This window comes from Thalassophryne amazonica, chromosome 17 (genome assembly GCF_902500255.1).
Source record: "Thalassophryne amazonica chromosome 17, fThaAma1.1, whole genome shotgun sequence".
Taxonomy (NCBI): Eukaryota; Metazoa; Chordata; class Actinopteri; order Batrachoidiformes; family Batrachoididae; genus Thalassophryne; species Thalassophryne amazonica.
The window spans coordinates 63,689,012-63,712,789 of NC_047119.1; the positions used below are offsets into that span (position 1 = coordinate 63,689,012).

A 23,778-nucleotide genomic window follows, 5' to 3' on the forward strand; every position below is an offset into this window, starting at 1 on the left:
TTTTTTTAAAATCCCCAGTGAACATCAGAGGGAGTCCAGAGTCCCTTCAAAGCGCCGTCTCACCGCGCACACTGAGGATGGCTGCAGCTGCCTCTCGAACACAGGACACGGCCTTTTGGACGTCCTCGTCTGTCTGTTCGATGGTGACCACCACCCTGATGCTGTGGAGACAAACCAGTGCAGCCTTTAAACTAACAAAAAGACGCAGTTATCTGCAGTCAGCCTGTGATCGAAAAAGTATATTGTTCCAACTAGTGGCCTCAAGGGGGATTGACGAGTCACGCCTCCCATGAAGTACCAACAGGAATGAGGTCTTACAAGGATGGAACAACATACTGCGTCTATCATAACTGTATCTTGGGGCCTGTATTGTATCATAGTTTTTTTTAAAATTAGGACTGTGACGAAAGTCCAACAGATACATCAATTAGCTGATATCAGCCGATATGAGCCTTTCACCAAAATATTGGTAACGCTGTTACTTTTGCATATATGAAAAATTATTTCACCAAATAAACAGCATAGAAAAACACACTGGCTGTTGGAAATTCTGTCATTACATAGATTGTCCTGTAGAGGGTGCACCGACAACATTGTTTACAATGTTGTCAAGCATGGTTGGGAAACCCATCACCCCTTGGTCACATTAGCTACAAGAGACAGAAGTAATGCAAACAGCTGCTATTCATTTTCAGTCAGAGTATTTTACAGCGACAAGACAAGTTGTCGCTGTGCCGTCAGCAAGGTGGGACTAAAATAGATGAGAAATCTATTTTATGCAACTGCTGAGCTATGCGACACGACCGCCAATCTGAGCGATTACAGTGTGACGTACGTTGGTTATGTTTATAATTATTAATAATAAAGTTAGGAAAGACTTTTGACTGGGGTGTTACGCGGTCAACTGTCAACGATGCGTTTCGTAACCCTGATCATCAGAAAATTAAGTTTAAGTTTCTTACACAGGACGTACCTCACTCCCGTCCATAGTCCTCTTTGTAACCTGAGTTTGTTGGAGGTGCAGGGCACGTTCCTTCAAATTTTTTGGGGCTGCCATCCTGTCAGGCAGTTTTTGGGGGATGTCACATTCAGTCTCCACCTTGGTGTTTACCACAACAGGCTCTTTGATTTTAAATGATCTAGCAGCTCTTAAGCTGTCCAAACTCAAAAAGCATGTGATTTCTGCTGGACTGACAGCAGCCAAAAAAACATGTTGCAACCCTTTGGAAGCCACCTCACTACATCACTATTAGGCCTTGGATTTCATCCTTTATCCTTTCTGAATGTGGTTTGTTTAGAACGTTCGACTGCTATAATTAATGGAAGTAATGAGGCCCCACTCTAGGCCTGGGGCAGTACCACTGAGGTACTAAAAAGCCTGCTATGAGATCAACTTCACTCCCCCGCCCATAGGGTCCCTCACCAGGGTTACAGCTACAGTGGGCGGCACCGGCCAGTGCTGCAAATTTCTGCCCAGCTCTCACGTTCAAATAGGTTGTCACGCCCACCATGGATTTTCCAAAAACTGAACTGAAATGTTGCTGAAAAATTTAACAAGCATTTCAAGCTTATAGTCATACTTTTGTTTTGCAATTTCAACCAAATAATTAAAGAAATAAGAAATGTAGTTCTAATTTTCTTTGTATCTAAGCGCAGAGAGATCAGCAGTCGGCTGCTTTCAGCGCTCTGTGAAGCCGCAGAACGCTGAAAGCAGAGATTAGAGCGAATAGAGACACACTCTGACTCTGACTTAAAGGGGGAAAAAAAAAATCCTCCAGAAAAATGTTTCATAATCCAGAGTTGCTTCTGTGTCGGCAGATGCTGATAATATACTCAGAAGTTTATGTTTATTTTACAGTTTAAAGGCTTCCTTTGACCTTTTTGGAAACAGGGAAACAGACAGAGCGAGGGGGAGGAGCTTCAGGGAATCAGTGAAACTGAAAAACTGAAATCAGTCCAGGTTCAACTCTTGGTCATAAGGCAATTAGAGGTTATATTGTTTAATAATAATAATAACAACAGGACTGCAAGCAGTCATATACAGGCCCTCGTTCCGCGCAACCGCCTACCCAGGCCAGTGGGTGCCCTTGTGACCACATGTGGGCATGTGCATGCAGGGGCATCCACTCATCACATAGTTAAAATTTTAAACAAATCACACAGTGCATCAAGGAGTTATGACATGTTGATTGTTCATCCACTAGGGGGCGCTCAGTGTACAAACAGAGGGGCCGGGTGTGTTCAGGGGCCAACCGTCATCATACATGTGAAGTTTCAAGTCAATCAGGCAAAGCATGAAGGAGTTATCATGACTTGATGTTCCATGGCAAAGGGTCAAAATGGCGGCACCATAGCCGCCACACCTTTCAACATAGAGAAAAGCTTACGATAACTTTTGGTCAATATCAACTTTGGATGTTGTCAAAGAAATTTGAAGTGCATTGGACAAAATCCCTAGGAGGAGTTCATTCAAATACAACGTGAGGAAATGATGGCAAAATGACAAGAAAATTAAAAATTCCTGTTTGGAGTAGACAAATGGTGCAAGAGACTTTTTTGTACGTCTATGCAAGTCACACGTGTACCAATTTTCGTCTCCCTACTCCAAAAAAACCCCTATGGGGAGGGGTTTTGGAAAGCTTCAAGGGGGCGCTATTGAGGCAGTTTGCCCCACCCACAGGCAACGCCCCTATGAATTGTAAGAGGTTGTCATGCTTGACCTGTGTATCAATTTTCATGATGATATGACAAAATTAAAGCTGTCAAAAGGAAGAACGTAATTTCATGGCGAAAGGGCGATATTCGGTACGCCACCACACAGAAGCCGTTACTCATAAGTTCATGGCGATCATCGCTTATGTTCACCAAGTTGTTCAACATGTTTTAGAAGTGGAAGGAAGTTGATGGTGTTAAGTATGTGACATCAGGACCTGTTTAAGTATAATGTTCCATGGCGAAGGGTCAAAATGGCGGCGCCATACCGGCCACACCCTTCGACAAAGAAAAGCTTTCTATAACTTTTGGTCAGTATCGTCTGTGGGTGATGTGGAAGAAATTTGAAGTGCATTGGACAAAATCCCTAGGAGGAGTTTGTTCAAATACAACATGTGGAAGAAAATTCAAAATGGCCGACTTCCTGTTTAGAGTAGACCCATGGTGCAAGAGACTTTTTTGTACGTCTATGCAAGTCACACGTGTACCAATTTTCATCTCCCTACTCCAAAAAAACCCCTATGGGGAGGGAGTTTTGAAAGTTTCAAGGGGGCGCTATTGAGGCATTTTGCCCCGCCCATGGGCGACGCCCCTATGAATTGTAAGAGGTTGTCGTGCTCGACCTGTGTATCAATTTTCATGATGATGTGACAAAATTAAAGCCGTCAAAAGGAAGAACGTAATTTCACGGCGAATGGGCAATATTCGGCACGCCGCCACACAGACGCCATTACTCATAACTTCACGGCATTCATCACCTACGTTCACCAATTTGTTCTGCATGTTTTAGAAGTGGAATGAAGTTGATTGGGTTAAGCATGTGACATCAGGACCTCTTAAAGTAAAAATAGGACATTTCCCGCCACCACCGGGGGGCGCGATGGCGCAGGTGGGAACTTAAGATATGTAGACGTTCAAGGCGGAGCCCTCATGTTCAGCAAGTCTGAAGGATCTACGATGAAGTATGTGGGCGTGACAGCCGTTCGAAGTGAAACGGCGTGCTCCGAAAAGCTCGCCAAAGTTTGACGACCCCTAGCAGCCACGCCTTTTGACTTAATTAGAATCTTTTGATAACTTTTGATCACCATTGTGTTGTGATGATTTTGACCAAATTTGAAGACAATCGGATGAAATCCCTAGGACAAGTTTGTTCAAATGTAAGTAGTGGAAATGGGCAAAAATGGCAAAAATTTGCTCAAAATCGAAACTTAAAATCAAAATGGCCGACTTCCTGTCGATATTTCACCATGACAGTAAGAGACTTTTTTGTGCGTCCTGGCATGGTAAATATGTGTACCGAATTTCGTGAGGCTACGATGAAAAAAGCCCAATGAGGAGGGGTTTTTGAAAATTTCTAGGGGGCGCTATTTCGCGATTTTTCTGCGACCATGTGCGACGCCCCCAAAATATCGAATTTCGGATCTGGCCGGACAACTTTGGAAAGTTTGGCGAGTTTTTGAGCATGGGAAGAGGCCGAAATTTCGATTTCAAAAGTGAGAATAATAATAATAAACAGCGCAATTACAATACGGTCCTCGTAGGACGTTGCCTACTCGGGCCCTAATAATAAATAATAATAATAATAAACAGCGCAATTACAATAGGGTCCTCATAGGACGTTGCCTACTCGGGCCCTAATAATAATAATGCTATCCCACTGAAACATGTTGGGGAAAAAAAAAACCCTGTCATGACAGAAAAAACTCTGCTTCACAGGATTAAAAGGTACAATGTGTCATTTTAGAAGAAGAGAGCAAATGCTATTTGCCCATCAAATATTAATGTGTTTTCAACGTTATTTATTCTATTAACTTAGACTTTGACAGAAACATTTAAAAAGAACTTTGGTATTAAAAAAATTACATTTATGTTCTAATATTTGTGTCTATTATTCTTTCTTTCAATGCATCTAAAACCACTCAAAATTAGTTAAAATGGGGCTTGCCAGTAATGTTTTAGAGGTATAAAACCCTATAGCAGGGGTGGCCAAGTTCGGTTCTCGAGAGCCACATTCCTGACACTCTTAGTTGTCTCCCTGCTCCAACACACCTGAATCCAATGAAAGGCTCATTAAAAGTCTGCAATGAGTCTTTGGATTCAGGTGTGTTGGAGCAGGGAGACAACTAAGAGTGTCAGGAATGTGGCTCTCGAGGACCGAACTTGGCCACCCCTGCCCTATAGCATCGGGGGCTCTGCCCCCTTGACCCTGACAGGGCCCCAGGACCCCCAGACATGAGTCACAATCCCAGCACAAAAATGGTTCTAGCTAGAGCCCTATCCCTCCCCCCTTTTTTTGGTCTGTCTGTGTCTGTCTGTCTTGCATCTTTTGGATCTTCTCTAATCCAGTCAGGGTCAAAAAGTTATAGATACAGGCCAAAATATATACATACATTCACTTAAATCTTTTAATAAGTGGCACTGAAGGATCTACAATGTCAAGGCCAAGTATTAACTTCTCATTAGTGATTATAATTGATGACAACTGGTAATCTCTCTTTGCCAGCATAAAAACAATGTGTTTGACAGCAGCACTCATTTGACTGACCAATACTCAGAAGAATGGAAAAGCTCTCTTGAATCCATTTCTAACCAAGTATAGATTACAAGATCATCAGTTCAAACAGCTGCACATAAGTACAAGGTCTGGGTGAAGACCCTAATTAGGCTGTTCGGGAACAGCCCAGGAACCACAAATGCTTAGGTCTGCCATGAACTGGAAACTGCTGGAACATCAGTGTCACTGTCCCCAGTGAAGCATGTTTTACATCACCATGAACTGAGAGGTGCCACCTAAGAAAGAAACCCCTGCTCCAAAATCAGCATCTTCAAGTTAGACAGAAATTTGCAGCTGCCCACATGGACAAACTTTTATGGTCAGAGGAGACAATGGTTGAGCTGTTTGTCCACAATGACAAGAGGTTATGTTTGGAGGAGTAAAGGTGAGACTTTCAAACCTAAGAACACTTTCAGCATATAACTGGCAAAGGAGTATAAGATGCAGGACCTCCAAAAACTAGTACGGAAAAAAATACAAGCATCTTACCAAATGGTCAATTATTTTTCAAAGTCCACATTATAACAAAACAGAAGGCTGACTAACCTGAGTGGGGGCGGAGAAAGCGTTCCGACTTACCTGGGTGGGGGGAGAAAGCGTTCCTCCTTGTCCAGATAGCGAGCGAGGGTGAGAGCCACACTTCTTTCCAAACACTAAGAGAAACAAGAGGTGGCTGAATTACCAAACAACCTGCCGACATTTCACAGGATGTGATCAGTGTGACCACGTGTGGCGTCACGCCCGTGTGGCTAACATACATACATACGCGTACTGTGCAAAACATTTAGGTACCATCCATTAACATTGCAATGTCTCCACTAGGTTCTGTTAATGAGCAGCTACTTTTTTATGAGCGAAATCACTTCATCGTCATTAATATCTAATTCTAATCCAATTACATTTTTTTCTGCGAATGTGACTGGTTAATCGCGTGACGTATCAGGTGTATAATATCTGTGGAACGGTGGTCAAAGATGTATTACTCTGCGCCATGGCCGGTGTTCTGACGGGATGTCATTACTGTTGAATGTCATTCCTGTCCTCTGCGCGCAAGCGCAGTATTGTCGAGACACGGAACTGTCGAGACGCACAATTCGTCAGAACACTGCACGCACTGCTAGCGCTGTTAGCTCAGAGTGAGAGAAAGTCGCATGCCGCCACTGAAATGGTTGAATTTAACGACCGTACGAAAAGTACTGATGTGGATTCTAATACAGATTTACAGTTTCATGTTTGATGGATTACGCCGCGCCCTGACCGCTGTTAGAGAGACGCTCGCTGCCTCACAGTAAGCCTCGCCGACCAAATTACCTACAGAAAAATAAACCGTGCAAACGATGAAATTGGATTATAATGGGAATAACCCCCTTGTGTCTGATGATGGGTGGACGTTCATGCTGGGTTATACGGTCGAACATACGAGGTCTATTAGATAATAAACCGACCCTTTTATTTATTTATTTTTTAACTATATGGATTTGAATGACGTGCAATTACATCAATCATGCTTGAACCCTCGTGCGCATGCGTGAGTTTTTTCACGCGTGTCGGTGACGTCATTTCCCTGTGGGCAGGCCTTGAGTGAGATGTGGTCCCGCCCTCTCGGCTGAATTCCTTTGTTTCACACGCTGCTCCAGACGGCGCGCGTTGCTTTATCAAAATTTTTTCTGGACCTGTGAGGAATATCCGAGTGGACATTATTCGAGAAATTAAGCTGGTTTTTCGGTGAAAAGTTTAACGGCTGATGAGAGATTATGGGGTGTTTCTGTAGCTGTAAGGACCTCCCACGCAGCGGGACGTCGTGCAGCGCTTCCAGGCGCCGTCGTCGGCCTGTTTCGACCTGAAAACATCCTAATTTAAGGCTTAATTCACCCAGGACGTCGTGAGAGAACAGAGAAGATTCAGAAGAGGCCGGCATGAGGACTTTATGCGGACATTCCACTGTTTAAGGACATTTTGTAATGAAAGACGTGCACGCAAATTCGCCAAGTCGTTTCCGTGACGACTCGGCAAATCTGTGTGCGCCGCGACAGGAAAAACAACTCCGTGTTGAAAACCATTTGTAAAATTCAGGCAGCTTTTGATGACTTTCAACAAGTGAGTAACAGAAATTGTTTAACAGCTTGGGCATGTTCCAACTTGTCCGTTAAGGTTTCCAACGGAGGTGTTTTTCCTGTCGCGCCCCCCCGCGGTCGGGTCCGTCCCGACATGCGACTCTGCCCGTACGTTCTTTCATTACAAAATGTCCGTTAACAATGGAATGTCCGAATAAACTCCTCATGCCGACTTCTTCTGAAAGTTCTCTGTTCTCTGACGACTTACTGGGTCAACAGAGCCTGAAATGTGGAAGTTTTCAACTTGAAACGGCGAGACGCTGCCGCCTCGAAGCGCAGATCGCCGTCAGGCGCCGTGGGCCTTCCTTACGGCGACACTACCAGACCAAAATCTCTCATCAGCTGTTAAATTTTTTACCGAAAAACAGCTGAATTTATCGAATGGTGTCCACTCAGTTGTGCCTTACTGTTTTGAAAAAAATTTGATCAAACAAAGCAGCAGTCTCTGAGCCATTCCTAAACAATGAAAAAAAATCGACGAAAGGGTGGGCAACTCCTCACTCAAAGACTGCCCACAGGCGAATGACGTAACCGACAGGCGTGACAAAACTCTTGCATGCCCACGAGGGTTCAAGCATGTCTGATGTAATCACACGTGATTCAAATCCATATGGTTTTTGAAAAAAATAATAAGGTTGGATACTTTTCTAATAGACCTCGTACAGCTTTACCGGCGACGCGTCCGCCCATCATCAGACACAACAGGGTTATTCCTTAAATGTACAAAGAAAACCCCCCTCACACTGTAAACACCTAATCTACAATGGAGAGAATACCCACTAACCCACTCACTCACTGTACTCACATGTACTGTGATTAAAAAGTTTTCTGAAGAGGGGAAAACAAAAACAAGTGCAGAAAATGATAGACTGTGCAGCTAAAATGGTCTCTAATGCTTTCAAATGGCAACAAAACCAGAAAAACATGGAAGAAAAATGGAAAACTGCCATTTAACTGGATCAAAGAATAGCCAGAATGGCAAAGACGCAGCCAATGATCAGCTCCAGGGTGCTCAAAGAAGGTATAGGGTTACCTTTGAGTACTGCAACAATTAGAAGACGCCTATGTGAAGCCAAGCTAAGGACAAGACACCCCTGCAAAGTCCCATTGTTGAAAAAAATGACATGCGCTGGCAATTTGCCGAAGAACACATTAACTGGCCTAAAGAGAAATAATGCAACATTTTGCAGACTGATGAAAGCAAGATTGTTCTTTTTGGGTCTAGGGGCCACAGACAGTTTGTCAGATGACCCCCAAAACCTGAATTCAATCCACAGTACGCTGTGAAGACAGTGAAGCGTGGTGGAGTACGTTATCATGATATGGGGATGTTTCTCATACTGTGGTTTCAGGCTTATTTATTGCATACCAGGGATCATGGATCAGTTTAAATACATCAAAATACTTGAAGAGGTCACGTTGCCTTATGCCAAAGAGGAAATGCCATTGAAATGGGTGTTTCAACAAGACAACGACCCCCAAACACACCAACAAGTGAGCAGCATCTTGGTTCCAGACCAACAAGATTAACATTATGGAGTTTCAGCCCAATCCCGGGACTTTAATCTAGTAGAAAACCTGTAGGGTAACATCAAAAATGCTGTTTCTGAGGCAAAACCAAGAAATCCAGAAGAATTGTGGAATGTAGTCCAATGGTCCTGGGCTGGAATACCTGTTCACAGGTGCCAGAAGTTGGCCAACGACATGCAACACTGATGTGAAGCAGTTCTCAGAAACAGTGACACAACTAAATATTAGTTCAGTGATTCACAGAAAAGATAAACCTTCAAGCATCGGTTTTAGTTTATATACACTAAATGTTTTGAGTTTGTAATGAAAAATGCAGACATTTTTTTTGAGCAGCCTAATATTCCTTTTTCTTCACTTTCTGTAAAGTAATAAACTGGATACAGTTGTCATGTTTTGATTTGGAACAGAATGTGCAGTGTTCCCAATGCATTTGAGTGTAAGGAAATAAAAGCCATTATTAGGATTTTGAGTGTTACTCTTTCCATTTGTCTTTTCTTGACAGCAATCAATGTGCACGTGGACTGAAAATCGAGATTTTACAAAGTAAATAAATGAAATACATCTCTGTGCACGTGTGTGGTGACTTACATAATCGACAATGGAGCGCAGCAGCTGCAGGTCAGACTCTCTGGAGCCTGAACTTCTCTCCAGCTGCAAGTGAAGAGCCGGAGCAAACGGTACTCCGACTAACTTCAGTCCAGGAATTCTGAAATACAGTAAATATAAATAAAGTTAAGGCATTTTTATTAAATGGCGACTACTTGGAAAAGCAACGATTCACAACAATTTAAAGAAAAACACTACATGATGGGAATAAGAACATTTATTTGCAGGTTATTTTTTCCAACATGTTTCTGTGTAGGCTCTCAGTTGTCCAGGTGGTTTCCATAGTAGAGAAGCTTGAATATTTTGCAGAAGCTTCCTCAGCTAAAATTCTTGCTCTGGTAGTCTGACCTCTGTCTGACCCTTGTCGATGGCCTTGTTGAATGAGTCATTCACGTCATGAGGAGAGGCGTCAGTCCCATCGTTAGGGGGGACAGCTACCCTGTCATTAGGAGGGTGCTAACTAGAGCACAACAGGTGCTAATTAAAGCAATTGTTTAAATTACTAGCCAATAGCAGTCTGCCTCTCGGTAGGAGGCATCTGGTTAGGTTTAAAGCTCCAGCTTTTGTGGCTTCTGTTTGTTCTACTCAACAAGGGTCAGACAGAAGTCAGACTACCAGAGCAAGAATTTCAGCTGAGGATGCTTCTGCGATTTGAAGCGAAACATCCTTGCGTCAAGCAACCCAGTCCAGTCGAAGATTCAAGCTTCTCTACTTTTTCCAACATGTGAATATTTATTTCTCCTGTCTCAGACAACTTTTCAAAGGATCATTTAGTAGCTCAGAAAAATCAGTCTTGACCCCAAGACAAACCCTGCACTGAACTAAGATGGAGAAACCTGGAGGTTTATCCTACTGGATTTTTATTGTAAAGATTAACAGTAATTATTTAGATGATTTCCTATGTGTTATTAGTTCGTATAACTGAGAAAGTGTTTTTGGTTTCATCTGCAGCTGAGGTCAAAGGTTTTTATAAACTCAAAGACAAATGTCATGGCAATATTGGTCTTTCAATCATTTGTTTGAACTGTTCTCTTTAAGAAAAAAAATATTTGGAGCATGTTATTATTATTATTTTGTTTCCTGAAACAGCAAAGGATCAAAATTACAGATGCACCCAGATGATCAATTAAGTGGTTCCCGAATGCTGTAAAATGTCTCAACTTGTTACTCTCAACTTCCTATTAGTGATCAGGACTGAAGACCTGCTGCCCCCTGCTGGTGGATGTCTGGTCTGACTTGCAGAGGTTGTCAGAAAAACAAAACCCCACAAGAATTGGGTGCACGCACACACACACAACCCTGTATGAATAATTGTGTGGATTAGAGAAGCTCCAAAATAAAGTCAAACATGTGAACCCAATTTTGGTTTTTATAAAAAGGCATTAATGATGGAAGCTGTAGAAGCTGTAGAATCATGCCACCCCTGCAGAAGAATGGTTCAAAGACATTCATGATGAATGTATGTAAACGTCGGAACACAGCTGTAGATAAATAAGTGCACATGATCTTACCCTTGCAGCGCTCTGTGAACATGTTTACACTTTTCCCTCAAGATGGTAAAGATATCTGAAAAACACAAAGATGGAGGTTCAGCATTAGACAGTCATAAAAAAAAAAAAAAAAAAAAACCCCAGTCATCGCTCATTATCACATTTCCGACAACAGATCCAGAAAACTTAAATGTGGGCAGAAAGGGCCACACCTCTGTAAGACTGAGGCCAAGAAACAGAGTGTTCACCGCCAATGTTTATAACACGATGCAGCATCCACCAACAAAGAAGACACAAACTGTTACAACTACCGATGCCTGCCTAAAATCTAAAATCTGTTCCCAAATTATGACCTTTACCCTTTGAATTTCTGAGTGTATATTTAATGGACTATGTTGTATAAAAATAGTGGATTAGGACTGAACAGATACTCAGAAGACAGTATTTTTTTTAATTGCAGATCTACATTGTCATGTTCACCCCCTTCGGAGTATTTTTTTTTTATTGCAGATCTACAGTGTCATGTTCACCCCCTTCGGAGTATTTTTTTTTAATTGCAGATCTACAGTGTCATGTTCACCCCCTTCGGCCTTTGACATATTTTAACAAAGTAATTCAGGCTTCTCTATATTAAAAGTTTTAAAATTATCCTCCTTAAACTCAAACTGAAAGCAAATCTCTAAGACTTAATATAAACTGAATAAAAATATCAAAGCCAAGATGATGGGTTGCATAAGTGATGGCTTACTTTTTAGTATAACACACATAAATGATCAGTTTTATTGCCAGTTTTCTTCAGATGAGTCGGGGGATACAGTTCAGGTCAATGAATGTGTTTTGAACTTTATTTACATCAGTCCGTAAGAAATACAAGCAGTATAGTACTGCATGTTAAATCGGTCTGGAGGAGGCAGTTCTGAAAAAATAAGTGATTGTGCAAAAAGGAGAAGAGTGAGGAAAACCACCGTAAGAGTGTTCCGTGATGCATAACACAAAATGGCTGACGCACATCCAAAATGTCCTTGTAACTATCTGATTTTAACCTACCGTATTTTTCTGACTATAAGTCGCACTTTTTTACATGTTTTGGCTGAGGGTGCGACCTATACTCCCGAGCGACTTATAAACGAAAAATATACCGGTAGATTCTCAATTAATTTACCGTAATAAAACAATTTTACGTGACAGAGTCGCTCTATGTTTTAAAATGGCCACTGGAAAGGGAAATGCAATGCATCATGGGCACTGTAGTATGGCGGCTGCCCTATAGGTCACGCTAGTCACGATAACTAATCAGAGAACAGAACATTGGACGCATATTCCTCACCTCACCCAGACAATGATTGTGAAACAGTGTGTGAAGCAGACTAACACGGTGCTTGCTGTTATTCCGGGAGGGCTAACAAAACGGCTTCAACCCTTGGATATCAGTGTGAGCAGAGTGTTTAAGTTGACGCTGAGAGCTGCGTAGGAGCACTGGGTGAGTGACGGCAGAGGATTAGCGTCTGCACTTGGAAGAAGCTGGCGTCAACACCACGGGGAGTTCATGAGCTGCGCAGGCAGGTCCTGCACGAACATCGGCAGCTGACACCTGGTGTGTACTATGGTCCAAAGTGGGTAATATATTAGAAAAGAACCGTTCAGCGATGGTGCGGATTATGGTTCGGCTCGCAATGTGGTCTGCAAAATACAAACATAACCGTAGGTAAAATGCAGCTCACGAGAGGGCACTCAAGGCTTGTGTGACTGTTCCTGCGACTTCTGCCTACCATAGAAAAATAAAACTTTCAACATTACTGATAACAAGACAACAGAGAAGGCCCGAAAAAATGCCACCAAAAAGAAAATCGTACTCTGCAGATTACAAGTTACGACTAGTGAAATATGCATCCGAAAACGGTAGCCGTCACAATATTATCATCTGAACTATTCATGTTAACATACCTGTATGTCCATGCGACTTATAGTCCAGTGCGACTTATTTATGGTTTATTTTTCTTTATAATGGATAAAGTGGCTGGTGTGACTTATAGTCCGGAAAATACAGTAATTGCTTTTCAAAATGGCTGATGCACAAAATCTGCCTGTATTTGGCAAAACCATCTGAGCTTTTTATAGATGTTGAATTGATAAAACCAAAGTATTCACATCCATTTGGAAAAGAATCAGCATGATGGAACACTGTTTTATTGCGTGACACTACACTATATTGCAGACATACACAACGCGAGCAGACACCTGATTACACCCGCCTACTTCACCTCACTTTGCAGCCAACTTACACAGACACTGATTCAAGACAGACTGACCATCCACATGGGGGTGGGTTAGGTACAGGAATAAAAGTTAGAGGACAAAGGAAATCGAGGTTCTTTGTCCCAGGTGTTTGCGTGTGATCTGGTGAAAAGATCCCAGTGCTAAGATGACTATCTGTATCAGTGTTCAAACTTTTTCAATACATCTAAACTCAGAAGTCCGTTTCCTGTCCAATTCTTTTGGAGATCACTCACTGTAATAAAAAAACAAAAAAACAAAACAAAACAAAAAAAAACCTAACACCACCAAGACACCCAGACAACCCTGAAGAACTTATAGTCTTCTGTGGAGTACAAGGCTCAGGACCTCCTTATCTTCTTTGTCTTTCGGCTGTTCCCTTTAGGGGTCGCCACAGCAGATCAATCATTTCCATCTCACCCTGTCCTCTGTATCTTCCTCTGTCACACCAACCACCTGCGTGTTCTCCCTTAGCACATCCATAAACCTCCTCTTTGGTCTCCCTCGTCTCCTCCTGCCTGGAGGCTACATCCTCAGCATCCTTCTCCCTATATACCCTGGGTCCATCCTCTGCACATGTCCAAACCATCTCAATCTCGCCTCTCTGACTTTGTCTCCAAACCGTCCCACCTGAACTGTCCCTCTGATATGTTCATTCCTAATCTTGTCCATTCTTGTCACTCCCAAAGAGAATCTCAACATCTTCAGCTCTGCCACCTCCAGCTCTGCCTCCTGTCTTTTTGTTAGTGCCACCGTCTCTAAACCGTACAACATAGCTGGTCTCACTACTGTTTTGTAAACTTTCCCCTTCACTCTTGCAGATATTCTTCGGTCACAAATCACTCCTGCCACCTTTCTCTACCCACTCCACCCTGCCTGCACTCTCTTCTTCACCTCTCGACCACACTCTCCATTACTTTGAACAGGTGACCCCAAATATTTAAACTCATCTACTTTTGCCACTTGTACTCCTTGTAACTGCACTATTCCACTGGGCTCCCTCTCATTCACACACACATGTACTCAGTCTTGCTTCTACTGACTTTCATTCCCCTTCTCTCCAAAGCATATCTCCACCTCTCCAGACTAGACTCAACTTGCTCTCTACAGATCACAATGTCATCTGCAAACATCACAGTCCATGAGGACTCCTGTCTGATCTCATCCGTCAACCTGTCCATAACCACTGCAAACAAGAAAGGGCTCAGAGCTGATCCTTGGCGTAATCTCATCCGTCAACCTGTCCATAACCACTGCAAACAAGAAAGGGCTCAGAGCTGATCCTTGGCGTAATCCCACCTCCACCTTGAATCAGTCTGTCATTCCAACTGCGCATCTCACCGCTGTCACACTATTCTTGTACATCAATCAATCAATTTTTTTATATAGCGCCAAATCACAACAAACAGTTGCCCCAAGGCGCTTTATATTGTAAGGCAAGGCCATACAATAATTATGTAAAACCCCAACGGTCAAAACGACCCCCCTGTGAGCAAGCACTTGGCTACAGTGGGAAGGAAAAACTCCCTTTTAACAGGAAGAAACCTCCAGCAGAACCAGGCTCAGGGAGGGGCAGTCTTCTGCTGGGACTGGTTGGGGCTGAGGGAGAGAACCAGGAAAAAGACATGCTGTGGAGGGGAGCAGAGATCGATCACTAATGATTAAATGCAGAGTGGTGCATACAGAGCAAAAAGAGAAAGAAACAGTGCATCATGGGAACCCCCCAGCAGTCTACGTCTATAGCAGCATAACTAAGGGATGGTTCAGGGTCACCTGATCCAGCCCTAACTATAAGCTTTAGCAAAAAGGAAAGTTTTAAGCCTAATCTTAAAAGTAGAGAGGGTGTCTGTCTCCCTGATCTGAATTGGGAGCTGGTTCCACAGGAGAGGAGCCTGAAAGCTGAAGGCTCTGCCTCCCATTCTACTCTTACAAACCCTAGGAACTACAAGTAAGCCTGCAGTCTGAGAGCGAAGCGCTCTATTGGGGTCATATGGTACAACGAGGTCCCTAAGATAAGATGGGACCTGATTATTCAAAACCTTATAAGTAAGAAGAAGAATTTTAAATTCTATTCTAGAATTAACAGGAAGCCAATGAAGAGAGGCCAATATGGGTGAGATATGCTCTCTCCTTCTAGTCCCCGTCAGTACTCTAGCTGCAGCATTTTGAATTAACTGAAGGCTTTTTAGGAAACTTTTAGGACAACCTGATAATAATGAATTACAATAGTCCAGCCTAGAGGAAATAAATGCATGAATTAGTTTTTCAGCATCACTCTGAGACAAGACCTTTCTGATTTTAGAGATATTGCGTAAATGCAAAAAAGCAGTCCTACATATTTGTTTAATATGCGCTTTGAATGACATATCCTGATCAAAAATGACTCCAAGATTTCTCACAGTATTACTAGAGGTCAGGGTAATGCCATCCAGAGTAAGGATCTGGTTAGACACCATGTTTCAAAGATTTGTGGGGCCAAGTACAATAACTTCAGTTTTATCTGAGTTTAAAGGCAGGAAATTAGAGGTCATCCATGTCTTTATGTCTGTAAGACAATCCTGCAGTTTAGCTAATTGGAGTGTGTCCTCTGGCTTCATGGATAGATAAAGCTGGGTATCATCTGCGTAACAATGAAAATTTAAGCAATACCGTCTAATAATACTGCCTAAGGGAAGCATGTATAAAGTGAATAAAATTGGTCCTAGCACAGAACCTTGTGGAACTCCATAATTAACTTTAGTCTGTGAAGAAGATTCCCCATTTACATGAACAAATTGTAATCTATTAGACAAATATGATTCAAACCACCGCAGCGCAGTGCCTTTAATACCTATGGCATGCTCTAATCTCTGTAATAAAATTTTATGGTCAACAGTATCAAAAGCAGCACTGAGGTCTAACAGAACAAGCACAGAGATGAGTCCACTGTCCAAGGCCATAAGAAGATCATTTGTAACCTTCACTAATGCTGTTTCTGTACTATGATGAATTCTAAAACCTGACTGAAACTCTTCAAATAGACCATTCCTCTGCAGATGATCAGTTAGCCGTTTTACAACTACCCTTTCAAGAATTTTTGAGAGAAAAGGAAGGTTGGAGATTGGCCTATAATTAGCTAAGATAGCTGGGTCAAGTGATGGCTTTTAAAGTAATGGTTTAATTACTGCCACCTTAAAAGCCTGTGGTACATAGCCAACTAACAAAGATAGATTGATCATATTTAAGATCGAAGCATTAAATAATGGTAGGGCTTCCTTGAGCAGCCTGGTAGGAATGGGGTCTAATAAACATGTTGATGGTTTGGATGAAGTAACTAATGAAAATAACTCAGACAGAACAATCGGAGAGAAAGAGTCTAACCAAATACCGGCATCACTGGAAGCAGCCAAAGATAACGATATGTCTTTGGGATGGTTATGAGTAATTTTTTCTCTAATAGTTAAAATTTTGTTAGCAAAGAAAGTCATGAAGTCATTACTAGTTAAAGTTAATGGAATACTCAGCTCAATAGAGCTCTGACTCTGTCAGCCTGGCTACAGTGCTGAAAAGAAACCTGGGGTTGTTCTTATTTTCTTCAATTAGTGATGAGTAGAAAGATGTCCTAGCTTTATGGAGGGCTTTTTTATAGAGCAACAGACTCACATGTCCTGCACTACCCTAACATACTCCTCTGCCACTCCAGACTTCCTCATACAATACTACAGCTCTTCTCTTGGCATCCTATCATAAGCTTTTTCTAAGTCCACAAACACACAATGTAACTCTTTCTGGCCTTCTCTGTACTTCAACAGTATTCTCAGAGCAAACATTGCATCTGTTGTGCTCTTTCTCGGCATGAAACCATATTGCTGCTCACAGATCTTCACCTGTTTTCTAAGCCTAGCTTCTACTACTCTTTCCCATAACTTCATGCTGTGGCTGATCAACTTTATGCCTCTGTAGTTACTGCAGCTCTGCACATCAACCTTGTTCTTGAAAATAGGAACCAGCACACTTCGTCTTCACTCCTCAAGCATCCTCTCACTTTCCAAGATTTTATTAAACAATCTGGTTAGAAACTCTACTGCCATCTCTCCTAGACATTTCCATGCCTCCACTGGAATGTCATCTGGACCAACTGCCTTTCCACTCTTCATCCTCTTCATAGCAGCCCTCACTTCTTCCTTACTAATCTCTTTCCTGATTTACTCTCACCACATCATCCAGCCTTTTCTCTCGCTCATTTTCTTTATTCATCAGCTCTTCAAAATATTCCCTCCACCTTCTCAGCACACACTCCTCACTTGTCAGCACATTACCATGTGCATCTTTTACCACTCTCACCTGCTGCACATCCTTTCCAGCTCTGTCCCTTTGTCTGGCCAATCAGTTCAAGTCCTTTTCTCCTTCCTTACTATTCAACTTCTTGTACAGCTCGCGATATCCCTTTTCCTTCGCTTTTGCCACTTCTCTTTTCGTCTTATGCCGCATCTCCTTGTACTCCTGTCTACTTTCTTCATCTCTCCGACTATCCCAAAACTTTTTCGCCAACCTCTTTCTCCTTATGCTTTCCTGGACCTCTTCAGTCCACCACCAAGTCTCCTTGTCTTCCTTCCACTGTCTAGATGTCATACCCAGTACTGTCCTAGCTGTCTCCCTCACATCTGCAGTACTTTTCCCCTCCAACCAGTGCTTCTCTCACCTGCTCGCTAAATTTCACACAACAGTCTTCCTCCTTCAGCTTCCGCCATCTGATCCCTTGAGCTCTCACTCTCTTCTTCTTTACTTCTAAAGTCATCCTATAAACAACCATCTTATGCTATCTAACAACACTCTCTCCTACCACCACCTTACACTCTCTGATTTCTTTTAGCTTGCATCTCCTAGAAAGAATGTAGTCCACCTGTGTGCACCTTCCTCCACTCTTATGTGTTACCCTGTGCTCCTCCCTTTTCTTAAAGTAGGTATTCACCACAGCCATTTCCATCCTTTTTGCAAAATCAACTACCATCTGTCCTTCCCCATTCCTATCCTTGATACCATATCTACCCATTGCTTCCTCATCACCTCTGTTCCCTTCACCAACATGCCCACTGAAGTCTGCTCCTATCACCACTCTTTCATGCTTGGGCACACTCTCCACCACCTCATCTAACTCACTCCAGAAGTCTTCTTTCTCCTTCATCTCACAACCTACCTGTGGGGCATATGCACTGATGATATTCATCATCACCCCTTCAATTTCCAACTTCACACTCATCACCCTGTCAGACACTCATTTAACCTCCAACACACTTAACATACTCTTCCTTTAAAATGACCCCAACACCATTTCTCTTCCTGTCCTCACCATGGTACAGCAACTTGTACCCACCGCCGATGCTCCTGCTCTTACTTCCCTTCCGCTTGGTCTCTTGCACACACAATATGTCTACCTTTCTCCTCTCCATCATATCAGCCAGCTCTCTCCCTTTACCAGTCATACTACCAACATTCAAAGTCCCCACTCTCATTTCCACCCTTCTAGTTTTCTTCTTCTCCCACTGTTTGTGTAAACGTTCTCCTCCTCTTCTTCGTTGTCTTCGCCCAGCAGTAGCCCAATTTCCACCGGCACCCTGTTGGGCAACAGCACTGGTGGCGGACGTTGTTAACCCGGGCTGCGACCGATCCGGTATGGAAATTCGATTCTTAGTCTGCATAGTTGGTTGGCTTGTTTTACGCCGGATGCCCTTCCTGATGCAACCCTCATTTATCTGGGCTTGGGACCAGCACTCAGAATGTACTGGCTGCACACCCCATGTGGCTGAGTTTCAGGACCACCTTATACTTGAAAAGAAAAAGTAGTAGCATATTTTTTTTCAAGTATCAGGACCTCCTTAAACTTTAAGAAAAACAAAATGCTACTACTTTTTCTTTGCATGTCATCTTGTTTGTGCCACCATCATATCCAACATGTGTGTGAGATTATGGAATTTTTGTCACACTGCTGAGGTGCGCTAAACGCAGCGGGAACAAAAGACAATCTGTTTTTATTTGTTTGAGCCACAGTTGAGGATGAAGAGATGAAAATGGAGAGAAAGCTTCAAAAACAAAACTCCACAGCTGTGGTTTTACCGGGATCCTCCTCCATGATGTTTAGAGCTTCTATGGCGGCAGCAGCCAGCATGGGGGGCAGTGACGCCGAGAAGCAGTAGCCTTGACCTGACAGGCGCTGCAACACACACAATCAGACACGTCAGCATTCACACATGCACTCCAGTCAGAAAACATTCCTACACGAGCGCGCCAGCAGAATAAATGTGTGCACAAAGCAGTGGACTCAAAATTCACTGCTGCTTCAGCACCTGTGGAGGACAGCAGGGGGCACTGTAGATGACTGATGCTGGTGTGACTGTGTGGAGATTAATCGATAAGAATAGGTACCTTGATACTGATACCGTACGCAATGCGAGTGTATCGATTCATTCAGTGTGCATCGATTCAACTGACGGGTGAGATCGTGTTGCATCGCTCGCTGTGTGCTTGCATCGTTTTTTTTCCCGGGGCATATGGAATGCACCAATCACTGCTCCATGTTTCCTTCTGAACATGGGACGGAAGACAGAAAGCACATTTGTACCGCAACGAGAACAGCAGCAAGCAGTTGGAAGAGATTTTTGACACACCTCGTAAAACATTTAAATCAGGCGTTTGGAGATAACCTGGCTTTTTTTTTTTTTTAATGATGGGAAACTTGACAAGATGCAGGTTGTTTGTAAAGAATGCTGTGCTAATAAATGGTATCAACACGGCTGCAGATTGTAAACTGAGCTCCGGCAAACATCTCAAATTACTTTCACCAAGGTGGTACTCTGTCAGTGAGTGACTCACTTTAAGTCACTTGAGAGTGAGGTTGTCTTACTGTTTACTGAACTGTTTAAGTTCTGACAGTGTGATGAAATTGGTTCCAAATTTGAGGGAACTGATTCTTGTTCCTTAATGTTGAATCTGGTAAATTTGCTGCTAATAAGGAGTAAAACAAATCCTCTGCCTCTATTAGAATCAGAAGAAGACCATAGTACCATACTTAATTGCAGCTTCTTATTTTCTATTTAAATTTTTGGTATAATTTCTTTGCATCATGTTGAATCGCATTGTATCACATTGTGAGGAATTGAATCGCCATCAAATACATATCAAATCCCATCGAATCTGGAACAGGGGTGAATCGTATCACATCATATCGTCATGTATCGCTATATGTATCGTATTTCTGGTAGTGTATAGAGATGCGTATCGAATCGTTGTCAGTGATGAGATTCTAATGGCTAGTGTACTGTATATGTGGCAGACTGGGGTCCTATTCGGGACGTGTCCCCTGCCTGAGGCCCTATGACTGCTGGGATATGCTCCAGCCACGCTGTGACCCTTGACACGTCACACACCAACAGAGAAGGTAACAGGTAGATTTTGTGATCCGACCACAGATTTCAGGATTTCAGGCAAGTAATGAATCTGAAGCAGAAGACCTAGACCGACGATGACATGGCTGCAGGTGACATGAATATAATTCCCCGCAATTTACAAAGGCCTAATAATATTAAATGGTCATTTATATGTATTAAATTAAATACTAATTATATAAATCTCAGGATTTCACCAACATAAATGTAATACCAGGCACACAGGGTTTTTATTTTTATTTTTTTAAATGGGGATTTTACAACTTAGCCCTTAAAATAAATTCAGTCTGTACGAGCACAGTTTTTGGGGTGGGGGGAATCTACAACCCCTGGCAAAAATTATGGAATCACCGGCCTCTGAGGATGTGCATTCAGTTGTTTAATTTTGTAGAAAAAAGCAGATCACAGACATGACACAAAACTAAAGTCATTTCAAATGGCAACTTTCTGGCTTTAAGAAACACTATAAGAAATCAGGAAAAAAAAATTGTGGCAGTCAGTAACGGTTACTTTTTTAGACCAAGCAGAGGAAAAAAAAAAATATGGACTCACTCAATTCTGAGGAATAAATTATGGAATCACCCTGTAAATTTTCATCCCCAAAACTAACACCTGCATCAAATCAGATCTGCTCGTTAGTCTGCATCTAAAAAGGAGTGATCACACCTTGGAAGTGGACTGACATGAATCATGGCTCCAACACGAGAGATGTCAATTGAAACAAAGGAGAGGATTATCAAACTCTTAAAAGAGGGTAAATCATCACGCAATGTTGCAAAAGATGTTGGTTGTTCACAGTCAGCTGTGTCTAAACTTTGGACCAAATACAAACAGCATGGGAAGGCTGTTAAAGGCAAACATACTGGTAGACCAAGGAAGACATCAAAGTGTCAAGACAGAAAACTTAAAGCAATATGTCTCAAAAATCGAAAATGCACAACAAAACAAATGAGGAATGAATGGGAGGAAACTGGAGTCAACGTCTGTGACCGAACTGTAAGAAACCACCTAAAGGAAATGGAATTTACATACAGAAAAGCTAAATGAAAGCCATCATTAACATCTAAACAGAAAAAAACAAGGTTACAATGGGATAAGGAAAAGCAATGATGGACTGTGGATGACTGGATGAAAGTCATATTCAGTGATGAATCTCGAATCTGCACTGGGCAAGGTGATGATGCTGGAACTTTTGTTTGGTGCTGTTCCAATGAGATTTATAAAGATGACTGCCTGAAGAGAACATGTAAATTTCCACAGTCATTGATGATATGGGGCTGCATGTCAGGTAAAGGCACTGGGGAGATGGCTGTCATTACATCATCAATAAATGCACAAGTTTACGTTGATATTTTGGACACACTTCTTATCCCATCAATTGAAAGGATGTTTGGGGATGATGAAATCATTTTTCAAGATGATAATGCATCTTGCCATAGAGCAAAAACTGTGAAAACATTTCTTGCAAAAAGACACATAGGGTCAATGTCATGGCCTGCAAATAGTCTGGATCTTAATCCAATTGAAAAGCTTTGGTGGAAGTTGAAGAAAATGGTCCATGACAAGGCTCCAACCTGCAAAGCTGATCTGGCAACAGCAATCAGAGAAAGGTGGAGCCAGATTGATGAAGAGTACTGTTTGTCACTCATTAAGTCCATGCCTCAGAGACTGCAAGCTGTTATAAAACTCAGAGGTGGTGCAACAAAATACTAGTGATTCAATGCAGGTTCTCTGGAGGCCAGAGACCCTACTCCGAAGCGGCACCCCACTGTGGACAAAACGCAACATCCAGCAGGGGTCAGTCTGACGTTTACCTGTGTTTAAGCCCAAAAGAATTTTGGTAGAAAGGTCACAGCCCAACACCTCTGTGAGACGTGTGTGTGCGCGAGTCTCATGTGCGTCTGATCTGATCTCAGTCATTGTTTTTCTTCTCTCTCTCTTAAAAATAAATAAAACAAATAAATCTTATCTCATCAGTCTCAGAGGTCCTTTGTCGGTGCTTTCAAGTGCAGCAATGGTGAGACTTCCTGGAGTGATGTCGTAAGCACGCTGAACAGGAAGTTGGAACGCGGAATTTGTGCAGAAAAATTAAAATATTACAAAATCAGTCAGTTTATAGCATTTTGGGTGCATTATATGGGATTTACTATATTATGTCCCAACCCCCGTGTACACACAGAATACAAAATAAGGTTTTGAACTTCAAACTAAATCGCATTAAACTTTGTGAGTACAGCCAATAGTTTTACAGTGACTGCAGCCAGAACTGATAAGAAACTAATAATGTGCCATGTACTCCCCCCCACCAAAAAGAAAAGAAAAACTAAAAGATTAATTTTCAAGATTGGGAGTGAGAGAAGTGACTGCAGCTTAGCTGATGCTAATTCTTAGCTCTGTAGCTCCAGAAATTAACCACGTTCATTTATAAGGGTATTCTCCGTCTGCTCCCCTCATATCTCTCTGAATATATTCAACCAAAAGTGGCTGGATTGTATTCCTTACGTTCTCAAGAATCACTGCTACTGTCTGTACCAAGTGTCCGCACAGAAACTGGGAAGGTGGCGTTTCAGTTTTCTGGCTGGAAACTAAAGGAACTGGTTCCAATTGGCAAGTTTAAACTTTTGCTCAAAGGTTTGGAATTGAAATCCATGATTTGTAAATGCTTTTAAATAGCTGTATTACTGTATGAAAATGTCTTTTATGTCTTGAAATTGTTGTGATCTGTGCCGCTGTCTTGGCCAGGACTCCCTTGAAAAAGAGATTAGTAATCTCAATGGGACTTTCCTGGTTAAATAAAGGTTAAATAAAAATAAATAAATAAATAAATACATATGAAATTTAAACTGCAAACTGTTCTGGAGAAATAAATACGTCTGTTGACAAAATCTGACTACACGTACCTGGTGGTCGATAACAAAAGAGCGGCCGCAACAGAAGCCTCCAACAGACGCCACAGCGTTTTCCATGTTAGCGCTGATCAGGTCAATGTCATCAATCTGCAACCAAAAAGGACAAAAAATTTTAAATCAGTCAATACAAATGCAACAAACAGAGATCAGTTATAGTTAGTATGTGCT

The 23,778-nt window shown here is 42.2% G+C and overlaps 1 protein-coding gene across 2 annotated transcripts in view; it reads right to left on the reverse strand.

Annotated features, from left to right (window-relative positions):
* The window catches only part of sptlc1 (serine palmitoyltransferase, long chain base subunit 1), a 61,817-nt gene continuing 38,039 nt past the window's right edge, over positions 1-23,778 (reverse strand). For both annotated transcript variants that reach the window (XM_034192567.1, XM_034192568.1), the window contains exons 10-15: positions 23,602-23,697; positions 19,374-19,470; positions 11,028-11,082; positions 9,499-9,616; positions 5,846-5,919; positions 1-161 (exon numbers count right to left, since the gene is read on the reverse strand). In XM_034192567.1, the coding sequence (XP_034048458.1) occupies positions 47-161; positions 5,846-5,919; positions 9,499-9,616; positions 11,028-11,082; positions 19,374-19,470; positions 23,602-23,697 (555 nt within the window). In that variant the 3' untranslated portion in view covers positions 1-46. The remainder of the gene's footprint in view (positions 162-5,845; positions 5,920-9,498; positions 9,617-11,027; positions 11,083-19,373; positions 19,471-23,601; positions 23,698-23,778) is intronic.